This window comes from Ostrinia furnacalis, unplaced genomic scaffold, assembly GCF_004193835.3.
Source record: "Ostrinia furnacalis isolate ACB-3 unplaced genomic scaffold, ASM419383v2 OfSCF7067, whole genome shotgun sequence".
NCBI lineage: Eukaryota > Metazoa > Arthropoda > Insecta > Lepidoptera > Crambidae > Ostrinia > Ostrinia furnacalis.
This window is the reverse complement of record NW_021137306.1, coordinates 180833-201251: the sequence shown is the minus strand read 5'-3', so window position 1 is coordinate 201251 and position 20419 is coordinate 180833. Positions and strand designations below refer to the sequence as shown.

General features: G+C 41.1%; 1 protein-coding gene across 1 annotated transcript in view; it reads right to left on the bottom strand.

Annotated features, from left to right (window-relative positions):
- Positions 1-20419, bottom strand: part of LOC114363337 (uncharacterized) — an 85968-nt gene that overhangs the window by 15299 nt on the left and 50250 nt on the right. Inside the window, exons 12-29 of the mRNA XM_028319025.1 lie at positions 18222-18454; positions 16978-17191; positions 16268-16441; positions 14589-14818; positions 13986-14131; positions 12326-12456; positions 11743-11931; positions 10678-10892; positions 9927-10144; positions 8903-9033; positions 8220-8408; positions 7691-7818; positions 4935-5534; positions 4032-4281; positions 2972-3154; positions 2218-2477; positions 1445-1613; positions 233-399 (exon numbers count right to left, since the gene is read on the bottom strand). Of these exons, the coding sequence (XP_028174826.1) occupies positions 233-399; positions 1445-1613; positions 2218-2477; positions 2972-3154; positions 4032-4281; positions 4935-5534; positions 7691-7818; positions 8220-8408; positions 8903-9033; positions 9927-10144; positions 10678-10892; positions 11743-11931; positions 12326-12456; positions 13986-14131; positions 14589-14818; positions 16268-16441; positions 16978-17191; positions 18222-18454 (3827 nt within the window). The remainder of the gene's footprint in view (positions 1-232; positions 400-1444; positions 1614-2217; positions 2478-2971; positions 3155-4031; positions 4282-4934; positions 5535-7690; positions 7819-8219; positions 8409-8902; positions 9034-9926; positions 10145-10677; positions 10893-11742; positions 11932-12325; positions 12457-13985; positions 14132-14588; positions 14819-16267; positions 16442-16977; positions 17192-18221; positions 18455-20419) is intronic.

Genomic DNA, 20419 nt, shown 5'->3' with positions numbered 1-20419 from the left:
ATCACTTTGGGACCACATTAATCGCTAGCGTTTACAATATACCTATGTATTAAGATTGTGGTTTGTGTAAATTGTTTCAATTGGTGCTTCCTTGTGTTTACATCGTCGGGCTTTGAAACTCAATGAAACATATTCAACTATCATGCAAATTAATATTACATTACACGTAACATTCAGTTACAACAATTTCACGCTTGTACGCCAACCAATTCATAGTGAACCGTATACTCACAGCGCAGCGTGTCCGAACTCGTTCCTCGTGACGTTGCCCGCCAGGCAGGCGGCCAGGCGGCTGGTGTCGGCGGCCATGTCTTCCAGCAGGTGCAGCTTGATTTGTCCCAGCAGCTCGTTTAATGACTTGTTCAGCTCGTACTTGGTGTAGTTGCGGAACGAGATCAGCTGAAATTAAATGACATTTTAAATAAAACAATGTGGCAACATAAAATGACCTAGGAGTATGAAATGAATGCGCTGAACCTTTTATTAACCGCCAATAAAAGGTTCGATCAATATTGGGGAAAAATAATATATGTTGGACTTGCAAAGATGTTTCATTATTTCAGCCATAGGATGTCCACTGCTGACCATAGGCTTCCCCCAATGCTTTCCATGTTAATCGATTGGTAGCGGCCTGCGTCCAGCGCTTCCCTGCTACCTTTATGATGTCATCGGTCGGTGGACGTTCCACGCTGCGTTTCAACTATGTTTAACAGTAGAATAAGGAGCATTTTCAAGCCAAAGATTACCTTCCATCACATTTTTACTGGAAAGAACGCCATCTTAGGGGTTACAAATGCGATAGTTCAGCTCTCACCAGTTGTCTCAACGGTCTAGCGAGTGGCAGAACCTTATCTATAGCGGCACTAACTGATGAGCTATTAAGATACTCTTCATCGAATCTTAAATCTGCACAAAGGGAGACTGAGCTAGTGCCAACAGTGCCAAACAATAGACAATTTGACAATGCGAAAAATAAAGTCAATAGACGTGTTGACACCACCAATCAATTGATGTACTTTTTTAAACTGTCAAAACGAAACTCTCTCATAGATTTTGTATGGCACTACAAGCAAGTGACGTCACTATCTTGTCAACTCAAATTAACTACTTTTATCAATTACAATGCGACTAAAAATCGTAATTTACAGGTAATTCAAAATTAATTAAGTTTTTAAGACCAGAATGAAGTGTCTTTTAAGAAAAGTTGTGATTTCGAATTATTGGGGAATGGTGTCAAATTGTCTATTACTGGTAACAGTTTAAATTACGAATTTAAAAATGATATTTTATTAACGTAAGTTGAAAATAATAACTAATTCATTTAAAAATCCCCAAATAAAAATGCATTTTTTAAACGTTTGTCACGTGACGCAGTTTGGTCGCGGTCAAACAAAGGAGGATTGTTACGTAAACCATGGTTTATTATTCCTCAAAGATTCCTTACCTCCCTAATTGCCATGTCCCAGTGGAACTCATTGTTCAAGACATGGTGTACTTCCTCCAGTGAAACAGTATGCAGGCGGCACAGCAGCGCGTCATATTCTTGCTTCTTGTACAGCTGAAGGCTCAGCTGCTTCAGCCATGTTGTCAGCGGCGAGCACAGCGTGCACTGACTGTAAGTTATGAGGATTTAAGAACTGTTGAAGATTGGCTGACAAAGTAACGAAGACTTACACTCTTAAGAGTCAACGATTTCAGCAATATTTTTTATTGAGTTAGTAAACACTTAATATGCAATAAAAAATTTGAATTTGAATCTTTGCACAAATCCACCCATAAGAACAGTGTAGATATATTTTTAATGTGTCTAACGGCCGGTTCACACATGTCTCCGTTTTACTGTTCCGTTTTATCGTGTACGGTTTTTTTTTCGTCGATGTATGTATTAATGTATACGGAATACTGTGTTATGTGTGAAGTCGATCATACAACTACATACGCCATCGACGAAAAAAACGTACACGATAAAACGGAACAGTAAAACGGAGACATGTGTGAACCGGGCGTTACTCTAATTATCTCCAAGCTGACGACTCGTTAGATATAACTATCATAGCTTCCAAAAAAAATTTATTCCACATAAAATACGTAACCGACTACAACACGATTTGAAAAATATCACAGACTTCTGTGGAAGCAGAAGTAGATCTTGCCACAATCTCTGACGTTTTTCAGTTGCCACACGTTTTCTATTTGCATAAAGCGATATAAACTTACCTGGTATTCAAGAATAACGTCCCAGCATCAACCACATTCCCCAGCACGCCAAAAGATATCCTCGTTAAGGTTTCCTTGGACAGCAGCTTCAGGGCGGTTCCTCGCAATCCTTTGATCTTCTCATCGGTGATCCACTTGGGTCGTAGCGGCGCCTTGGGTCCATTGCGAATAGATTCTAAGAGGGACTCAGTGGAGGAGATGTCTGAGTACAAGGCCGTGTAGTTGATCTCTCTCGGCAGTTGGAGATCGTCTTCGAAGCCCTGTGAAATATGAGAACAAATTAGAATTTATTGTAAAGCGAACAAATCACGTGCTAAAAAGTGTAAAGGTGTAATGTAAGTATGAAGACATAAGCAAGAGACGCAAGGCAAAATAGAAATCGGTATTAATCAAATAAAGTTCTTATGACGTTGCATTCAAAGAGTGTGCAGTAGATAGACACAAATCAAAAGAAATTATTTAATTGTAAATAGTTGTTCATATGCAATTATTTATGAATACAAAATGGTGTGGAAACTGATCAACTTTTTCGGCTATTGTTGGACTATTTTCGATGAATTACAATTACATTTTGATATGCACTGTCTGTATTTGCTTTTGTATGCTTATTTCTAGCTATGTTTAATTTTTTTTGCCGTTTCGACGTCGATCCTGTGATAGGGTAAGGGTAAGCTTATATTGGGAGTATTGGGACGTGTATAAGTGTCCTGAACATAAATAATAAAGAAATTGAATTTAATCTCTATCTTCTTACCTGCGAAGCGAACACCAGCGGCGGTATTTCCCTAAACAATTCAGTCTTGTCTGCGCTGCATATCTGTTTCTTCAACCGGGACAATGTCCCGGTGGAGTCTGGCATATAGTCGGCGAGGGACACGTTGTCCCGGCAGAAGGAAGCCGTGTCGTTCACGTTCACGTCGTGTAGGAGGCGGACTAACTGCGAATTCGTTTTATATTATGTAAGAATAAACATTTTTTTTATGCTAGACAAGCACCTGCCTTGTCTAGCATAAAAAAAATGTTTATTTGACCGCAATCGCACCTGGACATTACATAAGAATAAAGATTACATTAGGTAATAATTAGTAGACTATATAAGATATACTTGGAACTTGAAAAATCCATCATCCACGAATGCCTGTAATACGCGGCCTTTTGTTCAGACAGCGTCAAATAGTTCGTAACACCCAAAGTAGCCAAAAGTTCCAACACGTCTTGTTAAAATTAGAATAAGGTTGTGTTTACAACTTCTTGGCCAGTTTGGGTGCCACGAAGTATTTGATACTAACTGTACTGCACGCGAAGCTCCGCCCACAAGTCGGTGCAAGCAAGGAGTGTTAGCACGACACCATACTACTGTAGGCTACTCTATAAATACTGAGGTAGGTGGCCATTGTAACTTACTCGTATCTCATCCAGCTTGGTCAATACGTCCCCTGCAACCTCAAAGCTGGTCTCTACGGCATCTAGGAAGCCTGCAACCCGTAGACCTTTGTACTGCGCTCTTAGCCCCGCCCACCAGTGGGCACCAGCAAAGAACGTCAGCACGACACCATACTGCTTTAGGCTACTCTATAAGTACTGGAGGTAGGTGGCTACAGTAACTTACTCGTGTCTCATCCAGCTTGGTCAGCACATCTTCAGCCACCTCAAAGCTGGTCTCCACGGCATCCAGGAAGCCTGCAACCCGTAGTCCTTTGTACTGCGCTCTAAGCCCCGCCCACCAGGTGGCACCAGCAAAGAATGCTAGCACGACACCATACTACTGTAGGCTACTCTATAAGTACTGGAGGTAGGTGGCCATTGTAACTTACTCGTATCTCATCCAGCTTAGTCAACACGTCCCCTGCTACTTCAAAGCTGGTCTCCACGGCATCCAGGAAGCCTGCAACCCGTAGTCCTTTGTACTGCGCTCTAAGCCCCGCCCACCAGTCGGCGCCGGCGAGGAAAGACAGTACGATGCCGTATTGCTGTAAGCTGCTTTGTAGATATTGCAGGTAGATAGCAAGGCCCAGGTCGTAAGAGTACTTGACGGACGATCTTAGGGACGATATTAGTTTCTTTCTGAAAATAAAAAGGGTTTTTAGGAATTGTTCGATTTTTTTTGTTAGAAGAAACCATCAATATCATAAATAAATACTGTTCTAAATTGTTATTTCCTTTATTATTTGAGTATGGCTTGTAACAGAAATCAGAAAAAAATATTTGCTTTTACATGGTTTTACAAGATGTTATTGTTACAATGAGATTGTCATATCTGTCAATGTCATGTCAAAAATAACCAATCATGCAGCATTTGGACCTCGCGTCTACGTATTGCCATCTGGCGGATTTTTCAAACGCGAAAACCCACATTGGCATGTCCACACGTTGACTCAATTAGTCATGCAACAAATAACTGCTCAAAAAAGTGTCAATTGTTTGGATCATAAGAAAAAAACCCATTTAATCTATACTAATATTATAAATGCGAAAGTAACTCTGTCTGTCTGTCTGTCTCTCTTTCACGCCTAAACCACTGAACCGATTTTGATAAAATTTGTCAGGGAGATAGTTTAAGTCCCGGGAAAGGACATGAGATAGTTTTTATCCTGGTTTTTGAAACAGGGACGCGCGCGATATAGTTTTTCTGTGACAGACAAAATTCCACGCGGGCGAAGCCGCGGGCTAAAAGATAGTTTGGAAATATGTTTTAAAAAGTAGTATCAAGACCATACCTGTCTCTAAAGAATCTCGCGACATCCACGGCTTCTTCACTGTCGTCCTGCAGAGCCTTTAGCAAATTATCCAAACTGTCCTTTGCTCCCTTCAAATCATCGGCGATAACGTTTTGTACTGCCCCATATATCACTTTATATTGCTTACTGCACACTTTACTTTTACTTCTATGATCTTCGATAAGTATATCTATGTTAGTATTGTTGAAGTCTTCGCAAATAGTGTCAAAGGTTTTGACTAAGTCAAAATCGTTGTTAGTTGATAACATGTAGGTTATAACATCAAAATGTATAGCTATAGCCTCGTACGGTCTTCTTTTGAATATCCTGCTGATATAATTTATGTCGGAATCAAGTTTTTTTGCCTCTTCTTCAGTGTAACCGTTGTTTATATCGTTTGCTTTTAAATTTTCTATGGCTACCGCCAGTTTGTTGGTCATAGCCGTTATTCTAGTCAGGTAGGTCATTGAAATGAATTGTTTTTTGTTTATTTCATTGAACAATCTGTACGAAGGGTCGGTTTCGTCAATTTTGTAGTTGAGGACGCTATCGACAGTCTTTTGCAGTTTTGCCTCTAAAGAATCAGGTGTAGTGTCTTCTTNCTATGTTTGATTTTTTTTGCCGTTTCGACGTCGATCTAGTGATAGGGTAAGGGTAAGCTATGTATATTGGGAGTATTAGGACGTGTATGTCCTGAACAAATTAAAAAAGAATTTGAATTGAACCTCTATGTTCTCACCTGCGAAGCGAAAACCAGCGGCGGTATCTCCCTGAACAACTCGGTCTTGTCTGCGCTGCATATCTGTTTCTTCAACCGGGACAATGTCCCGGTGGAGTCTGGCATATAGTCGGCGAGGGACACGTTGTCCCGGCAGAAGGAAGCCGTGTCGTTCACGTTCACGTCGTGTAATAGGCGGATTAACTGTAATTGAAAGTTTTATATGTAAGAATTTTTTTTTTTTGCTAGACAAGGCAGGTGTTTGACCGCGATCGCACCTGGACAACTGGACATTACATAAGAATAAAGATTACATTAGGTAATAATTAGTAGACTATATAAGATATACTTGGAACTTGAAAAATCCATCATCCACGAAAGCCACGGCACACACGGCCCTTTATACAGTCAGCCTCAAATAATTCGTGACACCTTAAGTAGTGAAAAAATTCCCAACGTCTTTGTTAAAATTGGAATAAGGTTGAGTTATCAACTTTTTTGCAACTTTGTGTGTCACAAACTATTGATACTGACTGCCACAAAGCACTGCCCATTAGTCAGCGCCGGTAACTTTATTAAAAAAGATAAAAAGATAAAAGATCATTTATTCACCGAGACAAGGTAATACAACAAGGTAGATGTTACAATAGTTATACAGTGCAGCTTATCTCACCAGCAAGCTAGCACAAAATATAACAGAAGGTAAACTCATGTATGTACCTCGCTTTGCATAACTCTCTCGCTCGCACGCTCGGCCGTCGCGCTAGGGTTGTCTTGTCATGTGTTGCGTTTATTTCGTTATGATAGAAAAATGTTACTCTTAATACTATGCAAGAAAGTATCACAGGCGGTTGACCGGCGCGTGACTCAAGCGAACCACAGCGAACGTGTGGCGAACGTCTGTCGCGCTCGCGCCACGTCGCGCTCGCGCCACGTCGCGCTCGCATTCGTCCAAGACAGTCTTGCTAGAGCGGTGTCTATGTGTGCGTGACTCGAGCGCGTTTAGTATGGAGTTTGTCTTCTGTTATATTTTGTGAAGCTAGTGTGTGATTATTACATTTTTTTTTATTGACCCATGCATAGTTAAAAAAAAATGAGAACTTTCCAACTACAAACAAAGAACAGATAAATTATTTGAATTACAATTATCAATAAAGATAATGTCAGTAAATATTTATGTCAGTTATTCGAATACAGTCAAGATTAATTTTAATTAATGTCAGATTCATATTAGTACCACAGAATTATTAACACAATGCTGTATTGTTGTTAGCTGCTCTGTAGGAACTGCGGGTAGGTGGCCACACTGTAACTTACTCGTATCTCATCCAGCTTCGTCAACACGTCCCCTGCTACCTCAAAGCTGGTTTCCACGGCATCCAGGAAGCCTGCGACCCGTAGTCCTTTGTACTGCGCTCTAAGCCCTGCCCACCAGTCGGCACCAGCAAAGAATGCTAGCACGACACCATACTACTGTAGGCTACTCTATAAAACTGGAGGTAGGTAGTCACTGTAACTTACTCGTATCTCATCCAGCTTGGTCAACACATCTTCAGCCACCTCAAAGCTGGTCTCCACGGCATCCAGGAAGCCTGCAACCCGTGGTCCTTTGTACTGCGCTCTAAGCCCCGCCCACCAGTCGGCGCCGGCGAGGAATGTCAGCACGATGCCGTATTGCTGTAAGCTGCTTTGTAGGTACTGCAGGTAGATGGCAAGGCCCAGGTCGTAAGAGTACTTGACGGATGATCTTAGGGACGAAATTAGTTTCTTTCTGAAAATAAATCAATTTTTAAATCATTTGTTATAGCCTGACCAGGAACATAAAAACCCTCGCCATGTTGCGGAAAACTAATGGTACTAATTTCTTTTAATGGCAACAGTAACTGAAAACTTCATTGACATGTCACCTTGCATGTCAGTCTATTGCTGTCAAAGTGTAAACAAACTTTATTTTAAATGTGCGCAGTTGGTTTTATGAATTAAATTGCTAAAATATTTTTATAGTCGTGAAAGAAAAGTGGTTCACAATGNGTCTTCGTCCGGTAAAACTGTTTGGTTCTTGATGGATATGTTTGAGAGAAAGCTGCTGAGTTCTGAAGCTTTATTGAATGCAGCTTCGAAGCTGCTCGTCAAGTTTTGTGCTGGGAGCGTGTAGAATATGTATTGCTGTAATGAAATTAAATACAATGACTTAATATTTTGATTTTTACTTTTGGGCTATTTTGCAAAAACGTTATGTAGAAATACATTTTCAGAACGTATACAGTTGGTAAGATTTTTTCCTACCAGCTGTGCTACCAGCAACAGATTCATTGAGATACTTATATTAAGGTTCAGAACTTTCTAAAATACCTAGATAGACAGTTAACAGTTTTCTAAGGGTATAAAGGTCCACACTCATTGGTGTCGTGTCTTATAGTATTTTCAAGAATTTTGGGTTAAAAAGTACCACACAAGTTGCACTTATTGACAGGCACACTCAAATGTAATAATTAATTACTATTTGGTGTTTGTTTTCAAAATCAAATAAGTTTAATTAAACACATTCGACAATCCCGTCAACTCACCGGTTTGGCCACGACGTCCAAGAACGTATTGTCCCCGCGTGGAAGTGAGATCCAGTACAACAGCGAAGGACACACGAAGGGCTGCACCTTCTTGACTGTCTCCTTGTCTATGCTGCTGCCGGCCGCTGGTGCAAGCGAGGACAGAACTTCTTGGCAGTCCCAGAAGTCGGTTAGGGAGGCACGACGGATCTAAGAAAGTGATGTAGTTATTTGTTTAATGTTACAAGTTTTTATAGGAATTTACAGTAACACTTTATGGCGGCTATTTAAATACAAAGAAATACACTAACGCCCGTATTCTCAAACAATGCTAAGTGAAGCAGCAAACTGAACGTACAGCATCGTTGAATAGGTTTGTTTTCGGTTCGGTTGGTTCGTGTGTCACCCTGTGCGTCCACGCGCACTGTGAGACCTCATAGTAATGTTTGTAAATACGGGCGTAAGCTGCTGTTGCATGAAACTTAACTGCCTCGGAGCACTAGATTTTGGTTGGTTGTCATCGCATACCCTAGATGAAAATTCATTTTTTTCTGGTCGGCGTATTGCTATTTTTTAGATCTACACAAGAAGTACCTTTCGGAAGAGACACATTTAGAGATCAGAAATTGCAATGGTTGCCCCCTACCTTGGCAGGTTTCACTCTCAATGTGAAGCAAAGACTAGACAACTTTTTTGTTATTTACCTGACTCATAAATCCGTAGTCAAAGTAGGAGTTGAGCAGAGCGGCCACGAATTCCGGGAGCTTGTCGAACAGGATGTATAAGCCGGTCGATTTGGTGAACCCAACCATTTGCAGCAGGTTTGAATCTGGCTCTGTGGAGTAACAAAATAATGATTGAGCCATACTCACTACTCACATACTCTTTATAAGCTGCACTATTGACCCACAAGTGACAGTAGGTATTAAAGGATTTCAAAAAGTAACGCACAATTTAGGCCACCTTAAAACTTGTTGCCATGTTTCAGTAGTGAAGGTTATAAATCATAATATGAAATACAAAGAGAGTCTAAAGACGAAATAAAAATATGCAAGGAAAACAGAGCTAAGAATAGGAAATTATGATATTGAATTGAAAGCTATGTACGGATTTTTAGGCGTGGCAAGTCAGCAATTTTCTGAGGACTCGCACTTGGCATAGCTTTCCCAAAGGACGTCGACAGACTGGACAGGAGGGTTTATTTAATAAATCTTACCGTTGACTTCTTTAAAGTAAATTAGGAAATCTCCAGCCACGTTATCAAGAACCACCGACACAGCTTGGAAGGAGTACTTGAGGGCTGCCCTCCGCAAGTCTCCGCAGCCTTCAGAGGGCTTACACTTGGCGTAGCCCTCCCAAAGGGCGCTGACGACCTTGGCGAGAGGAGTTGTGTCGAAACACTTGCAAATGCATCTAGTAATTCTTATCACAGTGTCATCCCAAAACTCAGCCACAAGAGTGGCGTTGTCAGCAGCATTCATTAAATCCTCCTGCGTGCAGTTGCTCGGGCACTCAGGGCACGACATCATGTGCTTCATCGACTGGGGAACAAAACCGCACCTGCACTCCATGTTTAAGCCATCCAAGAATCCCCACCTGACCAGATTGTCCTTACTACGGCCAACCTGCGTACGAAGTCTATTTTAAAGACTTCCAGATAAGCCATTCTGACAGACTGGACGGGAGGTGTCGTAGTGATGCACTCGCTAATGTTTCTAATAATCTTACCGTTGACTTCCCTGAAGTAAGTTAGTAGATCTCCAGCGACATTATCAAGAACCACCGACACAGCTTGGAAGGAGTACTTGAGCGCTGCTCTTCGCAAGTCTCCGCAGCCTTCAGAGGGCTTACACTTGGCGTAGCCCTCCCAGAGGGCACTGACGGATTGGACCGGAGGTGTTGTAGTGATGCTTTTGAGGAGGGCGTCGATGTTTGAGAACATACTCCTAGGATGCGAAGAAAGATAACATATTTTTTTAATGTCTTAAATATTTTAGTCGATCTAAGTTTTAGGCCGATGGCCTTAGTAGGCCTTAGTGCAGTGAAATTATCATAGTCTCGCGATTTTGAAACAAAAACACTTTTATAACGGTAAACAGATGATTATAATCATAATCATTTATTGCTTCATAAGTTTACATAGGTGGTTAAAACTCGAAGAAATATTCATATTTGTCAGGGGTTAAACTTCGTTTAATAGGGGCAGGTTGCTAATAAACTCAAGATTTAAAACTCAATCTAATTGATCGAAATAAATGGCGGCACATTATTGGGAATGTCAACCCTGCGTAACGGGATAAGATGAGGCAGAAGAAGACTAATTGATATAAAAATAGGCCCTGTTTCCCAGTTCCCGGTTAGAGTATAACATGTGGTATAACGTAGTACTTATTTATTAATATTCTGTGGTATAACTGTAAACTCAAACGGGCCTCATTAAAAATACTAGTTTGTATCACTTCATTAAACTTAAACGTACCTCAAAGTGTCATTCCTGTCAGTCCCTTCAAACAGCCCAGCGGCATACTTCCACGCGCCGACTATCGTCAATGGCGCATCAGTTCTGGATTCGTTGACCAGGTCAAGCACGAGCTCCTTTATCAGGGTCGTATCTTCCACCAGGGCGTCGAAGGTTGACGAGAATTGCAGGAATACGTGCGGACCGAAGGCTGTGCTGTTCCATGTACTGGCATTCTGGAAGTTAAAATTGTTTATTAGTATTGGGGCAAGTGCCATTTACACCTTGTCACGATATCATTTCAGGATATCGTAATAGACCGGTGTTGAAAAGTGGCAGTAGAAATGTTATCATCAACATTTAATGGGATGGCTTGTATGAAATATCTGACCTAAGTAATTTAACTAATGTTTTTTATTCGGCCGATTCTGAAGAAAGGAATTTAAAATCCTAGCAGGAATTCCATGATAATGTCGGTCGCGCAGATGCTACACGGCCAGGTCGACTCACCGTTCATCAGGGAGACGATTGGCTGCAGCTTTAGGAGAGTTACTAACAGTATACTCGCTCGTTTCAGCCAAATGACGTCCACAGCTGGAGAAAGGCCTCCCCCAAGGTTTTCCACAATGAACAGTCCTGCGCAGCCCGCATCCATCCTCTTCCCGCGACCTTTACCAGATCGTCGGTCCACCTAGTAGGAGGCCTGCCCACGCTACGTCCTCCAGCCCGTGGTCGCCACTCGAGAACTTTCCTGTCCCAACGGCCATCGTCTCTACGAACTAACAGTATACTCACGTATAGTGAAATGTGTCTGTTCTTCACAAACTCCGCCCACTCGTCCTGCAGTCCGTTGTCGACACACATGGCGCGCTCGCCAGCCGTGACAGCTTCCTTAGAGGCAGCCGATAGCTGTAGAACGTCGGTCACGATACTGCCACACGGCCAGGCCGGCTCAGTATTCATTACGGGACTATTCCCACCTCTCGTTCCCACCGTTGTAACTCCTGTGTAACCAGGATCTACAGCTTGACCGCCAATAAGAACCAAACCAGTAAAAGTCAAGTTCGCCTATAATAGTATACTCACGTATAAGGAAATGTGTCTGTCCTTCACAAACTCCGCCCACTCGTCCTGCAGTCCGTTGTCGACACACATGGCGCGTTCGGCAGCCGTGACAGCTTCCTTGGAGGCAGCCGATAGTTGTAAGACGTCGGTCACGCTGCTGCCGCATGGCCAGGCCGGCTCACCGTTCATTAGGGAGATGATTGGCTGTAGCTGTGGGAGGATATTATTTTAATTATTGAAAATTAAAAAATTTTTTCCACGAGTTAATTCATTTATTTCAACTAAACAACGTCCACCGCGGCTTAAATATTGCCACGAACGGTTTTGCTCTTCCTGCATATAAACGCTTCCCGCAACTTTGTCTGGATTGTCGATCAGCTAAGTGGGAGGCCTTCCTGCACTACGTCTTTTTGTCTTGAGAACTTTTCTGCCTCAAATGTCGACAAGTATGTAGTAGGTAGGTATGTTAGTAAAAATCATTACATAGTATAAAACAAAGTCCCTTTCGCTGTCTGTCCATATGTGTGACTAGTAATGTATGAACCCGAGAATTCCCAGGTTATTCAAAAGCAGGACTTAATTAATTCTTGACTCTAATACTCACGTCGACATCTCCGCTGACGATCATGTTGACGACTTCCACCACCAACTGCGGTATGTTGGGGATGATGGCCGACAGAGCCTGCGACGTCTTAGCGGGCAGGCTTGAGGAAAAGCTCTCGTTGTGGGCCAACGCTAGAAAACATTGTTTCATTAGAAATTTATTTCCTAAGCACACAGGGTGGAAACCATAGAGAGATACCAACTAATGCGCTGAGTTCGAAACTCAGTGTCGCATTAGAAATTCACACACACAAAGTAATCAAAATATGTGCTCATTATCCAATGCGGTATCAGTGTGCCTACCATGAGTTTACGTTAGGTGAGCTCGCTAGCGAATACGTCAAAAAATTCTATGAAGATTTTATTTCTTGAAAGTAGCCGCTAGGGGCGCTGCACAATATGTCATACATTTAAATGTCATTTTTTTACGCAGTCGCTAGCGAGCACACCTAACGTAAACTCATGGTAGGCACACAGTACTCAACGTTCGAATAATCTTTAGTACTACGCAAGCAAAGTCAAAGTCAAAGTCAAAATTTCTTTATTTGTTTGGACTAATAAATAGTTCTTACAAATCGTCATTTTGCTCTTAAGGAGCCTCTACATGTCTCATAATCTTTTTACCCTACCAGCGCTTCGAGACCAACATTTGGCAAGTGCTGAGAAGAAGCGCCGCAACAAACTCAGTCACCACTGTCTGCCGGTTAATATAAATAAATAGAAATAGTAGTAGTAGGTACATTCGATTCAGGAGCAGTTCACTGAATTTACCATGCATTCTTGTATGGTGTATCTTATAAGAATGGGTATACAAGATTGCGTGGTATATTAAACAAGGTAGTGACGTGCTAATATCTAGACTTACATATTAAGATACTAGTAGAAATGACTCGCATACATAAATTTGAATAACTTGGATTGACCAGTCCCCGAAAGCAGCGCCTGTTCACAGACATGACGAGTGAATATAGTTCCAAAATACTGGACTGTCCTGTCGATGACATTGACAGTGGGGCGCCACCGTCAATACCGGATCGCTGGTTCAGATTTTTGCCATGTTGGAAACCATATAGTTGAACGATGGTAGCGCCCCCCTGTCATTGAGTTTGGCGGGACAGTTCAGCGTGGGTCATCTATACATTATGACGTCGCTGCTGTCATCATTGCTGTCACGAGCAAACTGTTTACATTATGACGTCGCTGCTGTCATCATTGCTGTCACGAGCAAACTGTTTACATTATGACGTCGCTGCTGTCATCATTGCTGTCACGAGCAATGTGTTTTGTTTTTGGGCATATTGCTGCGATACCGGCCTCGCCCCCTTGTCACATTCTGTGATCTGTGGTGGAAACGATAATGATCTCACTTGATTATTTCTAAAATATACAAGATATCGAAAAACTGGTTACTGATCCTGACTGCTTCACGAGCTCTTTCAAATGGAATCAATAATAGGTTACAGAATAAATTGTATTTATCCGAAAATTCAATGTTTCCAGCTTCCCTATCCCTTAAATATGTTGTATAGTTTAGAAATAATCGCGTGAGATCAGACGTAGATCGTTTCCACCATGTATAACTTTTAATTTTTTCACTTTACTCTTTTCCCATCTATTGGTTACGCCAACTATGGTTTTCGGTAATTGATCTTATTCCTTACCAGTGAGCAGCCTAATGAAGTCGTCAACTACAGCCAGCGGCGCTTGCAAAGAGCTGAAGGCGTGCTTCATCTTCAACCAACCCTCGCTATGGAGGTCGAACGCTCCTCGGTCCACCAAGTCGAGAAGGCGGAACACCAGCTTGATACTGTTACATAAAAATAATTATATGTAGGTGTACTGGTATGTTGAATGAGCTAGCTGTTGTTCACAATCATTCCTGGGTTATCTTGCCTCGAAGATGAATGTCCACTATGTTTTTTTTTTTTTTTTTTTTTTTTTTTTGCTAGACAAGGCAGGTATTTGACCGCAATCGCACCTGGCATTTAAATACATTATACCATGAAAGTACTTTTTCTACTTCATAATTAAAATATTGAGGTGCAATAAGTATTAACGACACTGCACTTGACTTGAGAATTATCACATAATTTTGTTCAAAGTTATGGAGTGAAATAAAAATAAAATTGAACCAACTACTAAAATGTGTGTGTGCATGTATTTTGGGAGTATATTGGAGGTAAAGCGAAAACAAAGGCTATCACCATCTCGGACATAAGTAGAATGTTACATCTCCCCAGCAACAAACTGCTTCTGATATTTACCTCAAGTGCAAGCTCCTCTCCAAACTCTTGATACTGAACCAGTAGTCCCTCGCCTTATCCATCAGCTCCTTCACGCGACTTTGCTCCTTAACGTCCATGCCGTAGGACGCAAACTCGAACAAGTATGGGTAGTCTTGGTCTAGCTTTACGTAGACATTCTTAAGGCCGTCGATGAGCTTCGTCCAGTTCACTTCGTCGAGGATGTGAGATGACTTCTTTACGGCTGCTATCTGTAAAACAAAAAAGTTTTATAAGTTACAGCAAATAAATTTTTGTTAAATTACATTCGCGACCTCCTGGGGGGTCAGGAAGCCTCTATAGGGGGGTCGCGAGAGGTCGTAAAAAAATTCTTATAAAGACAGATTAATCCGAAATCTAATTATGCAAATGTTGTATGGATTGAAGTATTCGGTCCCTACAAACATCTTTGTAACATTATAAAATGCATGAAAAAAAAAGCGAACGGTCGGGGGGTCGCCAAAAAATGTTTCATACTAGGGGGGTCGTGTCATGAAAAAGGTTGAAAAACACTGCAGTAGAGTATAAAGTTCCCACTCTTCCCATGGATATCGTTAAGGGCGATTAAGGGACAAGTGATTATGGAACCAGCCTACCTCCCTTCCATTTCCTTCTAGGAAATTAAGACGAATGGGTACTCATGAAAGTTACCTCAAGATGGTGATGATGAAAACAAGAGCTTTAAGAGCTACAATGAAGTAGAGACATCATGTCGTGCCCTCAACGAGTCAGTTCACGGGATATGTACAGATGGCTTGTGAATACGAATTTCCTCAATAGTAATTCTCTGTTCTCTTGGTCGCTTGCAGTGGAGTATTGAGGTATTTATTTTGATTTGTATTACTTACAGCTTTCCCGACAGCGGAGTCATTCTTCAGGCCAGCGTCAATAGCGAGTGTGGCGTTGCACAATGCGGTGACAAGTTGCTCCCTGTTCTCTTGCGGTAGTACGAGGTATGTACCCGCTGCGTCTGCGCTCGCGCACAGCACGTACTAACAGAGTTGTTTGTACGTCTAGATGGGTTGTAGACACGTATTTATCTTAAAAATTGTATTACTTACAGCTTTTCCGACAGCGGAGTCGTTCTTCAAGCCAGCGTCAATAGCCAGCGTGGCGTTGCACAGCGCGCTGACAAGTTGCTCCCTGTTCTCTTGCGGTAGTACGAGGTAGTAAGTAGCCGCCGCGACTGCGCCCGCGCACACCACGTGCTCGCTCGCAGTGAAGTATTTACCTAAGGCCTACTGTCCACTGTCCGTCATTTGACGAATGCTTGCATACCGCATGACGAACGCAAGACTACTGATAGGACGCCACCGGCCGCTCCATGGACACATTTTTGTTTTTTTCTACGCGAGATGCAAAAAATCGTCAATTGACGATAGCATGCACATGGACGTGCGGTTTACGTGGATAGTAGCACTAAGTATCATGTTATTAATACTACTTACAGCTTTGCCAACAGCAGAGTCGTTCTTCAAGCCAGCGTCAATAGCCAGCGTGGCGTAGCACAGCGCGCTGACAAATTGTTCGCTGTTTTCCTCCGGTAGTACGAGGTATGTACCCGCTGCGTCTGCGCTCGCGCACAGCACGTACTAACAGAGTTGTTTGTACGTCTAGATGGGTTGTATACACGTACTTATCTTAAAAATTGTATTACTTACAGCTTTCCCGACAGCGGAGTCGTTCTTCAAGCCAGCGTCAATAGCCAGCGTGGCGTTGCACAGCGCGCTGACAAGTTGCTCTCTGTTTTCTTGCGGCAGTGCGAGGTATGTAGCTGCTGTGTCTGCGCCCGCGCACACCACGTCTTCACTTGCCGTGGAGAGGGATTTGTATGTCTGAAAAGGTTTGTGGAAAAGTATTAATTTAGATACCACGATTACTTGTTAGTTGTTGTATACAAGCCAGGGTGATCAGGACGTAGGATATAAAGTGATCTATGCTAAATAGAAAGTAAACAGATTATCGTCTCTCTTGAGATCTTTTCAAAATGAGTAATACGCGAGTACTTAGTTGTGTAACTTATAAACTCAGATATTTAATCAACATGACACTGAGTTACACAAAAATTGGTAAGGCCCAATTTCCACTAATGCGGAGATGAGCGGAGAAATGTTTTGAATAGCCAATCAGAAGTGGAATTGTGTAAAGCAATCGTAATCATTTGAGAGTTCATAACGTACCATTATTCTGTCAAACGCTTTGTTTAACTGACTTTATCGTACGATATGAACTGTCAAATGATTACGATTGCTTTACACAATTCCACCTCAGATTTCATTCTCCAATAATTAATGAAATCTGATTGGTTATTCAAATACGCCTGTGGTTAAGTTTGTCTCATCATAATTGATTCACCGATAGCATTTCTTACCTTATTCTCATCCAGCAAAGTATTCAGCATGGTCTCCACTATAGCCGGGTACAGTGTCTTCACCGCCTCGGTGACGTGGCGCGGCGTCAGCGCGAGTTGCTCCTGGATGGCAAGCACCACCGTCATCAGGTCCAGCAGTATGGGCGATATCTTGTACTCTAATATGGCGTTTTGTTTGACTACCTCCTTGGCGAGAGCGCCGTGGACTGTTATTCTGAAAAATATATCTATATATATAAAAGAAAGCCGTGTGGTGACGGCAGAGTAGAATACATTTGTCACCAACCCCTACTCTTCCCGCGGGTGTCGTAAGAGGCGACTTAGGGACTACACATCAAACAGAGAATGGGCAGCAGCGCTCTCTGAAAAACATCAATCTTATAAACTGCGATCTCCAACCCGCCTGCCAAGCGTGGAGATTATGGCAAAACCCTCCACTATAGTGGAGGAGGCTCATAGTCCAGCAGTGGACTGTAAAGGGCTGTTGATGATATAAAAGAAAGTCGTGTTAGTTACTCCACTTATAACTCAAGAACGGCTGAACCGATTTAGCTGAAAATTGTCAGGGAGGTAGTTTAGAGCCAGGAGAAGGACATAGGATACTTTTTATCCCGTTCGAAATAAAAAAAAGTCTGCTTATTTATTGCCATTAAGGCGGAACAAAGTTCGCCGGGTCAGCTAGTTTGTTATAAATACAAAGAAATTGACGCAATCGTAATTTGAGTTTCTGGTCTGAGGGTTTCCGTATTTGCATTCATTAGTTGGCACCACTGGCAAGGGGTAGGATCTCACTCGACAGTGGCGCCAACTAATGTATGCAATCTGGTGTTGCAAATAAATGCGATATTCCAAACCGCTATAGCGCTCACCAGTAGGCGCCACTGTTTTAGGCACAAGCAAGTGACCTGTCACAAGGTCCTGATCTTACTTGCCAGAAAAGTCACGCCACTTGCTTGTGGGTTTGTCTAAATTATTTTAATTCAATCTTAATTCATAAATTATAATTAAGGCAGCAAGCACTTAGATTAAGTTCAATCAAATACGTAGTATTATTGTTTTTTAGTGTAGGTCTTGTTATAAATTAAATTATTAACGCCTACTTAAATTCTTTGTTTTGTCTAATTTTCTGGTTAGCTGGAAGAGAATGCCACATGGCATTAAGCTCGCCTGTTGTACCACTGTTTTTTTATGTGTGAAATAAAGATTTTAAATAAATAAAGAAATTTTAAGGCAGCTTTACTTACAAAATTTGCTTCCCCAAGTGTCCTCTCTCTGTAAAAATCCTCATGAACTCCGAATCATCTGTCACGTTGAACAGCGCGTTCCAGTCGATGTGTCTCGTTCCCTTCGACTCCCGCTTTACCAGCGTGTCGGTGAAGTTCTGCAGGATCTCGAAGTCTTTGTCTATGGTGTAGAGCTGGTCGGACACGTCCTTGCCGAAAGTCTCTTGGACCACTATGGATGCCATGTTGTTTATCTGAAAGTGTTCCAAATGATTATTATATTACTAATGCTCAATTAAGCAAAGCCTCTATACAGATGAGACATGGGATAATATATACGATACCTACTTATAAATTTACATAAATAACACACAAACATTGCCTCCAGTAGGATTCAAACCCGCAACTATTAAACTGAGTTGCACCATCTTACTTTTACTTTGACAAACGTCAAAAATGTAAAAATGCACCTATAATAATGTTACGGTTAAAATAAGGTGGTGCAACACGGCCTTAGTTACTTTAAGTTTAATTCGTCTTGTTTATTGAGGAAAGTAAGGAGGAAAAAATAAAAATAAAATAAAAGTATTCGTTTTGACTACAGCATCCCGGCCCAAAGAGTAGGCCTCACAACATGATTAATCCTGAAATGTAACGCCAGTCTAAAATAAATCGGGCACACAATATTATAGACGTGTTTCCTTTCTCTCGTATACTTCAATTTTTACTGGATATCTGGGGACACGGCAGTGCCCCCGCCAAGTCGAGCGCGAAGCAAACACTGCCGTACCATCCTTTACTGGAACCATTTTGCCGCATTTTCAGGTCTCTATTTGAGAACCTTTGGATAAGACCAGAACGCAGAAATTTTCGTCATCTAGTAAGCTATAATCACATACTTAAAATCCAAAATTTCAAGTCTGTAGGTCATTTAGTTCCGAAGTTAAGCGAAAGCAAAGTTTCGCATTTATGACACTCACTCACTGATGATCATCAAAATAGAACTAGTACTTCCCATTAACTCAGAGAGCTGAAATTTGGTACAGAGTTAGGGTTTAATGGCCACATAAAGGGAAAACTATAAAAACTAGGAAAATTGAAGATCTGGACTAACACCACATTCATAATCAATACTACTAGCGCCACACCGGCACCGTGGTGTTCGCCTGTACCGCTCACCGCTAGATGGCGCTAGCACTTTGAGCGTCTAGGAAATGATAAGCCTGTACCTGTCTATCAAGATTTAAACAATGAAACCAAGTGCCATACATGTATTTTGAAGATTCAAATGAAATCTACATTTTAAAAACATGTATGGCTTCCTTCACTGAGCAAAGCAAGTTTATCCAGACTGTGTTTAATTCGCACTATTTGATGTGTGTAATTTTTTTCCCCCTATTTCATATTAGGATTACTGATATATCATTAGCTAAAAAGACTATTGAAAATTAAAATTCTAAGTTGATTTGTTGAATTTATGAATATTTTTCATGATAACTTTGTGAATCATGATTTTATGAGATTTTTGCCAAAAATGCTACATGTTTTCTAAATATTGAAATAATACGTACTTATTAACAAATAATTTACATAAACATCGTTTTATTGTATTTAAATATAACCACTATTAATAATTATTAAACATAAACCCCTAAAAAGATTTTGTATTTTTTAATATAAGCACACATATGTACGGGCCTCTCAGGTCCCCACGTCAGTGTTTACGTGAAATTAAATCCACCTCAGTAGCTAAAGGTTAAGTTGAATGTTGTGTAATTATTTGCATTTCGTTGATATCGTTTATTATATCTTTAATTTAATTTTATTTATTTGGAAAACAAAACAGATTACATTCTTTACATGGTTTAAATAATACTTAAATGTAGATATAGACTAAAATGTAACCCTAAATGAGTATTTCTCAAAAAAAATGTACGTAACGAAATAGTAGTAACGAAATAGTAAGGCCATAAGGCTTGTTATACATTGGCGAAATATTGTGAATGCTCTTCATTTATTCAATTCGAAATATTTGTAAGTATGCACCCAAATACGGGTTAGAAATAAAATAAGGGAGTAATCATTCATACTATTTTAATAAAATTATTTTTGTTCCATCATGTTTATCCATTTTGAGTCGTTCTCTGTAAGCTTTTTGCCTTTCGGCATTGGTTTTTGGTGGCATTCCTAAAAAAACAAAAGAAGTAATCACATAAAAA